This window comes from Typopeltis vanoorti, chromosome 3, assembly GCF_054136105.1.
Source record: "Typopeltis vanoorti isolate ZY-2024b chromosome 3, IOZ_Tvanoo_1.0, whole genome shotgun sequence".
Taxonomy (NCBI): domain Eukaryota; kingdom Metazoa; phylum Arthropoda; class Arachnida; order Uropygi; family Thelyphonidae; genus Typopeltis; species Typopeltis vanoorti.
This window is the reverse complement of record NC_143551.1, coordinates 5,255,785-5,269,363: the sequence shown is the minus strand read 5'-3', so window position 1 is coordinate 5,269,363 and position 13,579 is coordinate 5,255,785. Positions and strand designations below refer to the sequence as shown.

At 36.6% G+C, this 13,579-nt stretch overlaps 1 protein-coding gene across 1 annotated transcript in view; it reads left to right on the top strand.

Moving 5' to 3' along the window:
• LOC150107877 (GPI inositol-deacylase-like) overlaps positions 1-13,579 on the top strand; it is a 301,804-nt gene that overhangs the window by 182,793 nt on the left and 105,432 nt on the right. Inside the window, exon 9 of the mRNA XM_090415403.1 lies at positions 9,579-9,669. Coding sequence (XP_090271529.1) covers positions 9,579-9,669 — 91 coding nt within the window. The remainder of the gene's footprint in view (positions 1-9,578; positions 9,670-13,579) is intronic.

Genomic DNA, 13,579 nt, shown 5'->3' with positions numbered 1-13,579 from the left:
TTGGAATCAAATAATATTTATTTATCAAATAATAATCTTTATCCTTTTTAAAAAAAAAAAAATACATGTGTAAATCTTTTAAAGGGCGTTTTGCTTAACTGCAGGAAAAAAATGTTTATTGGAATGATTATCATAAATATTCCTAATGCTAAATTTCAAGAATAAACTTTATATGTAAGTTTCATTTTGTTTTTCTGCAGCTGGTTACAATTTTAATAACGTCTGTTAACTTTCCCAGTAATAATTTACAAATAATTGTAGTCATTATAAACTACAGAAAGTGTTTTAGGAGATTCTAGAAGCAACTTTTAAAGAGACGAATTTTATTTATCTGTTTAATTACATATTTCAGCTGGTTTCCTATTTCTTTAATGAATTATTACTAGTTTCCTAATCAATACAAGGAAAATAGTAAAGAATGTATTTTGCTTTTCAATCAAAAAGATTTCAAATTTCATTATTCATAAATATTGTATACCCATTAGACTGTCTGTCAGTAAACTTTTCAAAACTAAATGCAGTTAATTACCCGATGAGATGTTACATCCAGAGGTCTTAATTAGCACATAATGGAACTATTGTCATAAGTATGGAAACTACTAATGTGGAAAAGTATAAGCAAGCTTACTGAATACCGATTTCTGCATATCATCGAGAAGCATAAAGATGCATTGCTTTGGTTTTTCATCCTGCACATGAACAAATCAGCTAGAGAACATACACAGTTTACAGACAAAAGCAACTAGTGGTAGTGCTGGGAAGTAGATGACATTGTATGTGGATGATGATGATGGTAGTGGCATTCTGTGCAGTTGGTGGATTCAGTGGTGGAGACGAAATTGTGGAGTAGAATGCCCTCTCTTGATGAATCCCTGAAGGTGTCACGGTAATAATAATAATAATAATATTATCATCATTATTATCACTTGAAAAAAGTGAAACTGAAGTGAAAAGATCAGAAGACAATGAAATTCTAAATTATTATAAATGTCATGTTCATGACATGCCTAAAGATTTGTTTTCTATAGAGAAAAACATGCATAGTGCAGCAACTAAACATTCTTTCTGCCAATTAATTTTTTACTAGGTATATGAATAAAGTAGAAACAAAACTTTATTTGGAACAAGCAGTGAACTTTATCTATGATATTCCAACATTAATATGAATGGCATTGAGCAGGTAATATCTCTGCAAAAGGATAGAAATGTATGCCTGCATTCAGACCTTATGAGCATATCTGGGGGGGGGGGGGGAAGCAAAAGTTGCCCAACAGGACCAAACTGATTGCAGTTCTAAGTATAATAAAAAGCTTGGTGATAATTTGTTATGTCTATACACAAATTCCAGGAGCATCAAATATCAAAGCAATTGAATTTGTTTACTTTATTCAATAAAATATGGCCCATGATTATTGGCATGAGTGAAAATTGGCTATCAGAATTATCTATTACCGAGGATGGGATCAAATGTAAAGGAAGTAGTATTTAGGAATGATAAGAGCTAGGGGAGGAGGTAAGGTATATCAGGAAGGAACTTGGCATTGTTGGCATCTAGGAGTGTGTTAGTAGAGCTAATCTCAGGTGGTATGGGCACTTAAACAAAATGCGAGAGGAAAGATTAGTAAAACAAGTGTTCTCTGCCAGGTTGGCATCAAAAAGACCCAGAGGAAGATCAAGATTATGCCTTAGAAGTCGGAAATATGAGATCTGATGATGTGGGTGTCTTGACAGATAACAGATTGATTTCGAGGAAAATTGTTCATAGGAAGTTACTAATGATGTTAGTCTTTCATGTAGTACTATCATAATATCCTGTATCCCCCTTGAGAGTACATGCCTGGATCTGTTCTCTGAGTAGCTCCAGGCTACTAGAAACATATTCAGGCTACTAGGAAAAAACTTAGCCATTACTCAAAACCAGCTACAAAATGTAAAAATCTGAACTTTCTAGCTACTTAAACACAGATATCTGGATGATCCTGGTAAAGATTACGGACAATATGGCAAACCACATCCTTCAAATGAAGAAAGAAAACCTCATTTCCAAATTTTGTAAGACTAAAAGATAGGCAATGGTCATATTCAAATTTCTCCACAGTGAACGACAACAACCAACCAGAAGCAAGAAACAACAGGAGCCACCAATCGCCTGCAGGTAACAGTTACGTAGTGAACCTATTTAGCCACACTTTAAACAAAGATGAACTCCCGGTACTTAACAAAGGGCTAAATTTTGTCATAGCACCTAGATCGATAAACAAACTGGAATTTATTTGTAATATTGAAAGAGGCTTAAGATTCATCCCAACTTATATAGCAGAAAAAAATACGTTTAGAAACTGCCAACATTTTAAATCATAACGAAGCAATAACAAGCAACTTAACGAAACACGAATTAACAGCGGTGAAATCATTAAAATCAAATCCGAACATCGTAATAACTAGAGCCGATAAAGGAAGTGCCACCATTATTTTAAACTGAACAACTTATTTTGAAAAAATGAATCTGCTAGTCTTGGACAATAGTACATACGAACATGTTAACTACCTCCCAACCAATAGAATAGAAAAGAAAACAGACAAACTACTTAAATCTATTACTACATGGCCTGAAGATACAGTCAAAACTACTTTCGCACTACACTCGTTCCCCCGAGAATTTACAGTCTACCAAAGATACACAAACAAAACAGACCACTCAGGCCGATAATTGAAGGGATAGATAACCCGAATTATCACTTAGCCAAGAAATTGGCAGCAACACTCAAGGAGTTGGTAGGTCATTCCCCCCTCCTATATCAGAAACACACAATACTTAATAAACATTATCAAAGACGTTACATTAGAAAAAGATGATTTATTAGATGATTTATTGGAGAGGTTGGCTGCTAGAGGGCCAGACGGTCGGTTGTATTTTCAGGGAGCTCCCGAAAGATAAGTATAATTTTGAATGAAAATTAGAATATAGGTTAAAATCAAAAAGTAATATTGTCTAATTTTGGTAGCTTGTTGTGTCTGTGTGATTTTGGTGTGAATTCCATTATTTAATTCAGTATTATTATTATTATTATTACGGGTATCTCCATGGAGTCAGTAGACTCATCGCGGGAGACCCAAACTAGCAAAACAATATCTGTCATATCTCTTCTTGAATTCATTTACAGATGAAGAGCTCACAACAAAGTCAGGCAATGAATTCCACTCATTCACCACCCTCCAGGCAAAAAACCTTGTTCTGACACCTTTGTTAACCACACTCTTCTTTAATTTCCAGAGATGACCTCTTGTTCTTCCATCACTATCACACAGCTGAAACATTTCCCCTGCATCAATCCTATAAAAAACCTTTTAGTAATTTGAATGTTTCTATCATATCCCCTCTTCTTCGCCTATCAGCCAATCTCTGCAATCCACAAGCTCTCAATCTATCAATGTAGGGAGCATTTTTTATATCACTCACCAACTTGGTCACTCTTCTCTGAACCCTCTCCACAGCCTCCTCATCTCCAAGGAATCCAGGTGACCAGACCTGAGCACAGTAATCCAAATGTGGAAGTATCAATGCTTTATAAAGGGGAATAATAACCTCTTTATCTCTGGATGTCAGTGTGTTCCTCAACAACCAAGTAATCCTATGTGCAATCTTGGACACCTTAGCAATGTGTCCTCTGAACTTCATCTCCTTATCTACCAATACCCCTAAGTCCCTAGCCTCATCAATCTCTTGGAGTACCTTTCCATCTATGTAGTACACAGCTGGTAATCTTTTAATCCCAAAATGCAAGACTTTACACTTTTCCACATTGAACTGACATCCATTTTCTTTTGCCCATTTTACCAGCTTATTTAAATCCTCCTGCAAACTTTCAACATCAGCTTGATTTTTTATTGCACTACACAATTTTGCATCATCAGCAAACAACTGAATATCTCCCTTTAAGCCGTTTCCTATATCATTTATATACAAATTAAACAACATTGGCCCAAGCACAGAGCCCTGAGGCACACCACTGGTCACCTGCCTCATTCTGGACTCGGCTCCTCCATACACCACCTTATGGTATCTCTCCCTGAGCCATTCTCCTATCCATATCACCAATTTAATATCCATTCCCATCTGCTCCAATTTGCGTAACAGTGTTCTATGGGGTATCCTGTCAAAAGCCTTAGCAAAATCCAGAAGTACCACTGTGTAGCCAGTTCCTTTGTCCAACTCTGATGTTATTCTATTATGGATAGTTAATAGATTGCTAAGGCAGGATCTACCTTTAACAAAACCATGTTGGCCTCTATAGAGTATCATATCCTGATCCACCCATTCTTGAATTTTGTCTTTAACCAACTTTTCCAATACTTTTACCACTACTCCTGAGATGGTGATTGGTCTCTAATTCAATACTGCAGTTTTAGAGCCACCCTTATGCAAAGGAACCACTTTGCCTAACTTCCACTCCCTAGGGACCATACCAGAGTTCAAACTTAAATTAAATATCCAGGTAAGAGGGGTTGACAATTCATTTGCACATTCACGCAACACCCGAGCTGATATTCCATCTAAGCCTACCGCAGTGTTTGCATTTAAGTTTCGCAATATATTTAATACCTCTGATTCTTTAGCTTCAATTCTCACATTAGGTATTGCTATAGGTATAGAGATATCCTCACTTGGGTGATAGACTTTTGAGAAGTGATCACTCAGTAACTCGACTATTACATCTGATTTTGTCACCTCAATACCATCAGCACCCACTAAGGTTATCCTTCCGAAGTCATTCTTCCTCTTACTTGCCACATAGCGGAAGAACTCTTTGGGATTACCCTTGATCTCTTTGGCTAAGGTCTTCTCATAATCTGATTTAGCTTTTCTTACTATGCTGGTAACCTTCCTAGCTTGAGCCTTGTACTGCTCATGGGTGTCCTGATCGCCCTTCTCCTTGTAAATTCTCCATAACATTTTCTTTTTTTGTAGTTCAAGCTTGATACTACTGCTCATCCATCTAATGCCTGCCTTGTTTGACCTCCTGACCATGGGGACACAATCTGATATTGCTTTCCTCAGATACCCACTGATTTTATCCCAAGCACTGCTAACATCTTTCCCTTGCAATATGTTCTGCCATGGGATATCTGCAAGCCATATTCATAGATTTGAATATGGCGCCAATGCGGCATAAGATAATGGCACCAAAAATACGACGCCATTGTTCAAAAACTATAATGTGAGAGAATTTGTCCAATGTGATGTGTGTGGAATGTATGCATTTCCGAATGAGGCTGGAGTTTGGATTGAAAGTGATAGTGGTAGGAGAATGTGCAGAAAGTGTAAGCAAAGTGAGGAGTTGAAGCATGTGTCAGGTTGTGAGACAGTTATGGTTGAAGAAAACCAGAATGAGAGTGAAAATAGTGGCTTGATAGGGAATTGCGATGTACAAGATGGCAATGAGAGCGGTCATCTAAGAAAGAGTGAAAGCAACTATACAGAAAGAGAAAATGGTTTGAATGATAAAAAAAATGAGGAATTATTTGTAGGAAGTGAGATCACTAGGTTGCACGCAGTGATACAAAATGCGCAGCGGCAATTAGAGCACTTGCAAAACTCTTTCCATAGTGATTCGGCTAACGTAAATAAACAGCGTAAGAGTGGGAGAGTTTCTGAAATGAAGGAAAGAGTGTTGTATGGTGACTCGTTATTAAGAGGTGTGACAGATGGGAGTGTAACTAAATCGTACTTACCAGGTGTGAAATTTAAGGATGTAAGTGAGAGTATTAGAGTGCAAAAACAGAGGGTGAAAGAATTAATAATTGTGGCGGGTATGAATGAATTGAAAGGTGATAAATTTTTTATGAGAGAGGACTTGAAAGTATTGTTAAAGGTAGCTAAAGAAAAGAGTGACAGAGTTAAAATGGTGAGTCTGTTGCCGCGGTATGACAGAGAGGAGTTTAGAAGGAGGGCCATAATTGCAAATGACATTATGCGCAGGTTATGCAGATGGTGTGGTGTGGAATTCGTGGACGTGTGGAATGAGTTTGATGGACGAAAGGACTTATACAAGATGGATGGCCTGCATTTGAATGGACTTGGTGTGCGGAGACTGGAAAAAGTGTTGCTGAATGAAGTGAAAATGGATGTGCAGAACCAAGGAAATTAGAACTACCAAGGAGGGGGGGGGGGATATGCAAACATCAGTGAGACAGTTGAGTGTAAAAATGTATATAATGTACCCAAGCACTAAGGACAAAAAATGGGAATGGGACATTTAGAATAATGCATCAAGATAGGAGTGGGACAAAGGGATCGCTGCATTTCATGTATACTAATGCCAGGAGTATTAGGAACAAGAAGGAAGAATTTTTGGCCTTGATTGGCTCTTCCTGGCCACAGGTTATTGGCATTAGTGAAATATGGCTGATGGAAGATGATATAGTTAGTGGGATGGAATGTGTAGGTTATAGTGTGTTTAGGAGGGACAGAGAGAATAAAATGGGGGGGAGGGGTGTTATTGATGATAGCTGATGAACTGCAGCCAAGGAGAATTGAAGTTGTATTGCAGGATAGTGAAAGCAGCTCATTTGGAAGGAGGAGAGGACACATGTGAGGAAGGAAATGGATTTTATTCAATTATTAAGGGATAACTATCTGAGACAGCATATAATTGAAAATACTAGGGGTGTGAGAGTGTTTGACCTGGTAATAGCATCTCACAATTTGACTGTAATGAATATGACCATACTGCCACCTATTGGTGAGAGTAACCATAAGGTTGTTTGACAAGATACCACATGGAATTCTAATCCGTAAACTACAACATATGGGAATGGATATAGGGTTGGTGCGATGGATAGTGGGTGGTTGATGGAGAGATATCAAAGAGTAGTTTATTCAGGAGTAGTCAAAAAGACGGCCTGTGACTAATGGTGTGCCGCAGAGTTCTGTTCTTGGACCACTGCTGTTTAATCTGTTCATTAACGATATAGGGAAGGGTCTAAGTGGAACAGTTCATTTGTTCGCTGATGATGCAAAGTTGGGTAGGGCGATAGTGAATGCAGAAGATGTCAAAGTCTTGCAGGATGACTTAGATAGATTGGGGTTCTGGGCTAAAGAGAATGGATGTCAATTTAATGTGACAAAATGTAAGGTTATGCATTTTGGGGTGAAAAGATTAGCAGCAGTATACCACATTGGTGGAACTGTACTCCAAGATATTGATGAGGCCAGGGACTTGGGAGTGTTGGTGGATAGGGAGATGAAGTTTAGGGGGCACATTGCAAAAGTAGCAAAATCAGCTCATCAACTCACTTGGTTGTTGAAAAATACCTTGACGAGCAGAGACAAGCAAGTTATTGTACCTCTGTACCGAGCCCTGATAAGACCTCATCTCGACTACTGTGCCCAAATTTGGTCACCACGGTTCCTTCTTGATGGGGAGGAGGTGGAGAGGATCCAGAGGCGAGTGACTAAGATGATAGCAGGTCTATGGAATGAACCATATGAGAACAGGTTGAAGATTTGTGGGTTGCAGAAACTAGTTGATAGGCGGAAAAGGGGAGATATGATTGAGACACTCAAATTGCTAAAAGGATTCTATAGGATTAATTCAGAGGATATTTTTGAGAACAGGACTGGTGGAGGAGAACTAGGGAACACCTATGGAAGCTGGGCAAGAGTATGGTTAGCAGGGGTGTTAGAGCTGGTTCTTTACTTTTAGAGTGGTAAATAAGTGGAATAAGCTGCCAGAGTCTGTTGTGGGTGCTATGACAGTGAGCGAGTTCAAGGCAAGGTATGATAGATACTGTGAGAATGTTGAATAGTTGTGTGGACATGATGTTTAGGGCCTCCCTCGATGAGTTTAAGGACTCCCTGGAGTAGCCCAAAATAATAATAATAATAGTCAGTTTTGGCATCTCTGCCGTCTTTATGAATGTCCCAATTCCTCTCCTTTAAAAAAACCAAAGTCTGGCTTAGATACATTGACGATGTTTTCGCGATCTGGTCCCATGGCCGCCAGACGCTAGACACATTCCTTAGCCACCTAAACAAACAACACAAACAGTTCACAATTGAGATTGAATAAAACACAACACACTTCTGTTTCTAGATACACTTGTCACACGTCTTCCTTCTGGAATCTTTCCTTCACCGTTTTACCGAAAACTGACACATACTGGCCAAGCCAGGGCTACTAATGGCTCAGTTAAGTAAGTTTGAGCACGTTTAGTAGTTGGAAGGGGACCAATTGTTCGATGCTGTTGGCACACTCTCCCTCGATGAGTCTTTGGACTCCCTGGAGATGTCAAATAATAATAATAATAATATATACACATAAACTTCTACCACCACCACCCAACACAAAAACTAGGTGTCATTAATACTCTAAAAAAACAGGGCTATGAAGATCTGCTCCAGTGAACAAGCACTGAAAGATGAATTTAAAGTTATCAGCGATACTTTTCAAAAAAATGGTTACAGCCAAAACGCTATTAACAAAATTCTCTACATGACCTCAATAAAAAACAAAGACAAACCGGACTACAATAAAACTATAACCATTCCTTACATTAAAGGGACATCAGATAAAATAAACAGAATACTACAAAAATACGACCTCAAAGCCACCTTTAAATCTCCTGCAAAATTAAAAGCTTACTCAACTCATCCAAAGACCCCCCCCCCCTGCTTGGCTACACTGGAGTAGACCGTATTTATTGCACCTGTAATATACCATATATAGGGGAAACAGGGTGCACAGTTCCTATCAGACAAAAAGAACATAAACGATACATTAAATATAATAACTATGGTGAAGCTGGCCTTTCTGATCATTCCCTTGAACACCTTACATAGAATTGACTGGAAAAAGCACTGGTTTCTACATCACACCAAAACATGGTATGAAAGCAAATTTAAGGAAGCCTGTGAAATTATTATCAACCACCCCATTCTGAATAATAACGATGGTCTAAAAATCCCAAACATATGGAAGACACATATTTGGCCCATGGAACCTTCCTCTCTAAGAGTAACTATAAACAGGACTATAGATAATCCAGGATCCTAAATCAAAAATAATAATTGTATTGCTAAAAATAGGACATCATTGTTATGAAAGAAAACTGTCTGTAAGAAAGAATGTTTATTCATGTTATCATAAGTAGAATTTAGCTTGATGTAGTTTCTAAATAATTATTTTTTTTTTTCCCTTTCATTAGAAGTCATGCCAGTAGAATAACCTGTGATCAAATCATTGTTTCTCTAGCTTACTGTATGTAATGTAACTCAGCTTGTCCTGTATATTTGTATATGCTCCAGATGATGATCTTAATATGAAGATCGAAACATTGGGAAATTAAAATTAGTTATTTATAACATGGTTGTAAAGTCCATAATTTCTAAAATAAACTGTATCTTTCTCTTCCCCCCCCCCCCACCACTCACAGAAAAAAAAAATCTAATGCAGCTTGATATTAACTGTATTCTTGTTATTGTTTAGAATATATTTTAAAAGAATTATTTACTTAGTAGTGTATATTTTGCATATATTTAATAATGATGACTTCATTTTTTTTAAATTTATTTTTAGGCTTATGTCCCTCTCTTTTGGACACACTAAATAAATTTCCAACCTTTCTCAATTTAGTTGTGCTTCCTACAGTCCTTTATTATGGATTTTGGTAAGTCATTTAATATAAAACATTTTTTATTGTGTGTTTTAGTGCAATGGCATGCTGGTATGGCAACAGGAAACTTATTCAGTGATCAAATAAATAGTGGATTTTTTTTTTTATTGTAATAAATTTATACTAGTTCTGATCATTAGAAAACTTTGAATTCATCCTAGTTAAAACTTTGAGCTTCACCTTAGAACTGTGTTAAAGCTTACTGTTAGTGTTTGATAACAAATATAGCAAATTGAATTAATTTGCTAGAAGTAAACATCTACTACATAGGCCTCTTACCTTACACTCAGGTGTTTGCAGAGATGCAGTATGATGTAGTTTTTTGCTGCATAAAACAAACTTAGTGTTGAAAGAACTGAACTGCTGTTTATTTCTTTTTCCCTTTGACAATGTGCAATTGCATAATTGCCATTCTTCTATGCCTCCCACCAGGCACATGTACAGGAAACCTGAGCTACTTTCCTGCATCATTCTCCTCCTCCGACTCCTGCATAGATGATTAGTTAAAATCAGGAACAGCTCAGTGCATGTCTGTTTTGTGTTTTTTTTTTTTTTTTTTGAGAAACAGAGAGAGACATCAGAAAAGTCTTAAATAACTTGGATACCAACAAGTCTTCTGGCCCTGATGATATCCCATCAGTTATGTTCAAAATTTGTACTTTGTTATTAACACCCATTCTGTATCATCTTTATAATCTTTCATTCTTGTCTGCCATTGACCCAAAAACATGGAATCAAGCATGCATTCAGTCTCTTCCAAGAATTGGATAAACTCAGCCATGAAATTGTCAAATTTCTCTCATCTTTGTTCCCTTAAAAATAATGATCATTAAATTAAAAGATCTATAAATTATCTATCTCTCCAATCTTCTCACATCCCTCTCAACATACAGACTACACTAATGCCATTACTATTCTCTGTATCCATGGCACTTTAGAAAAAATTGCCAGAACTTTGAAGAAATATCTGCACTACTTTCAGTCCTCATTTGAAGCTGGCCTTTCTTCTCCACTCCCCTTAGGACCCACTTTCTCACTTACCTGTTCCAGGTGTTTACACGATTACTCGTTCTTGTAACTTATGTTATGGTCAAACTGGGAGATCTGCTAACATCCACCTTGATGAACACAAAAAATACATTTGCCCCCACAACTATGATAAGTCAGGTCTAGCTCACTGTGACTTTGGATACCTTGTGTAGGATCAGATGGAATAAAACTACTATGCTTCATCACAGCAAATACAAACTTGAAATTAGGATCGGCAGCAAATTTAAAAAAAAAAAAAAAAAAAAAGACAAGCTTAATCTAAATAAATATGGTTGGGTTAAACTTCCTAAGATTTGGAAAACTTTAATTCTTAAGCCTTTCACCCAACAGCTAAGGTTAATCAGTAGCATCCATAGAGGGCATCCCTCATAGGATTTTAGGCTTTAAATAGTTTAATTTTTTCCACTTATTATTTTTTGTGTGTTATTATGATTTTAATATTGTATTCCTGAACATGTCTCTGACAGATGAAATATTGGAACAATTAAACCTGCTGTTTAATTATTCCTTTTTGTGTTTGTATTCATTCTATTAATTTTATTAAAAATTTTCTTATGAATCCTATCCATAGTTTTGTTGATGATGGTACACTACATTTCTTTTATTCATTTGACATATCTTATAATACTCATATATTCTAAGCTTCAACATCTTCTGATACCAGTGTTTTAAATCACTGATCTGCTTGCCATTCTCCTATGGCATGGTGAACAACTACTAAAACAAATTCCTCCCCTATTTCTTGCAAGAAAGATCTTACTTTACATTCCCTTACTTTGATAATACCAAGGTTGACAAAAAACACTGTATTTCTTTTCTTGGTAATGAGAATAAATAAGAATATCTCATAGAGACATAAATATTCTCTATTTTCTGAGAATTAGAGGAATCAGCACTTTGGAGGTTTTTTTTTTTTAATATCTCTCTCTCTCTCTCTCTCAAGCATGAGAGGCTGCAAGAGCAAATAAATACCATGTGTGGCTGCAATCAAGAGCAAAGTAATCTCTTGATATTCCTCTTAAAGGTCTGGAGATAGTCTTGGGGGAATACTTCACAGGGAAGATTGTTCTACAGAATAGAGGTAGATGCAGTGAAAGATGACTGGTAGGTGGTTTGGCAAATCGGCCATTCAACCATGAAAGGATATTGGGAAGCTGTTGCTCGTACTGCTGTAGTTTTGGCAGAAACATGGCATAATAGATGCTGGTTCTGCTGAACAATGCTCATGGGAATATTATAGAAGAGACATAATGCTGAAACTGACTATCTGTAAGGAGTAGAAGAGATTCTGTGAAAGGTTCTTGTATAATGAGGCCTATGGAGTATCCATAATATAGAATCACACTTGTACCACAGTAAAAATTATTTGTTAGACAGATATTTTATCATACATGTTGTGAGATATGCTGCTCACAATGATGTCTTATAATAAGTAAGACAAAATATTTGTATAATAAATTAATTTTTACTGTGGTACACATGTGATTCTATAATTTTGTGTGAGCAGAGTTGTTAATCAACTGAACTGCTCTCTTTGGAACAGCATTGAGGATGTTTAGAGGGTTTTAGGTGCACAATCCTAAAAGCGAAATATTCCCAATGTTGGGCAGATTTGGGATTTGTACAGAGTAACTGGATAGATGAAAAGTAATGTTTTGAGTGAAAGAGAATGCCAAGTTTTCTGGAAACTGTGGATGCCATGTTATGTGATTTATGCTAGGAAAGGTTAGAAGTAAGAGTCAATCCAGGAGATCTGATTTTGAATGTTAAATTGAGCATTGCCAGAGGAAAGTGGACTAAAGTTCGTATGCAATAAAAATAACAAAAGTGCATTTTGGAATTATCGAAGGTGACTAGTTTGTAATTCCCCCATTGCAGAATGGTGTTAAAGCTTAGGTTTAGGATGATATTTAGGACACTTATTGAAGCCTGTGATATTTGAGCACTACAAGACTTGTCACATGAGTAGTATGAGTGGAGACTGGTTGTCAACAAACATATGAAGAGGAATTGAAGTCAATGAGCAGATCATGTCTGTTTATGAGGAAAAGATAGGTGAAATAACAGAGCCCTAAGGAACACCTGCAATAATGGGAAAATCTGAAGAGAAAACTCTCCACTAATATACATATGTTGAACTATCTGTAAGAAAAGTAGCAATTCAGTTACCAAGTGAAGAAAACAGACTCTCCTTCTTTAAGTGCTTTTTCCTAACAGAGTTCAGTGACCACCTTAGCAAATTTACTTCTGTCTCTAGTGGCCCTGATGAAGAACTCTGTGTTCAGTTTAGTTAGTTCAGTTCAGTTTTTTATATTGTCTTGCTATGATATTTTTCTTCTTCCAGGTTTTCTCTTTCCATTGATTTTACCTTTTAGTATTACATGGAGAATGTTATATTTATGATTTCTCATTAGATGTCCTAAGTAGGCAGGTTTTCTTCTTTTCACAGTATTGATTAATTCTTAATTTTTAGAAGAACACAGACTAAGATGGCAATTTACTGAAAAGTCCATGCCAAATCCTATCAGATACCTTGGAAATGTCAGGTGCAGCAGCACAGGTTTCTCCAGTTTCCTCTCCATCGCTAAAGAGTCCAGAAGTGAGTGGTGTAGGTGGGATCTATTGTGGATCTTGATTGGTGGTCACTAATTAAGTTAACATTTCTTCAGGTGTCAGTCTTTTTGAGTTCATGGAAATAGTTATAATAATACTTAGACAGAAGTAATTGATATTCTTATATGTGATCATTAGAAAAAACCAGAAGGTGGTATTCTGTTAAAAAAACAAACTAACTAATACCCCTTTAACAATACAAAGAAAAAAAAGTGATATAATTTAGAAGTGTGTTGTAAAT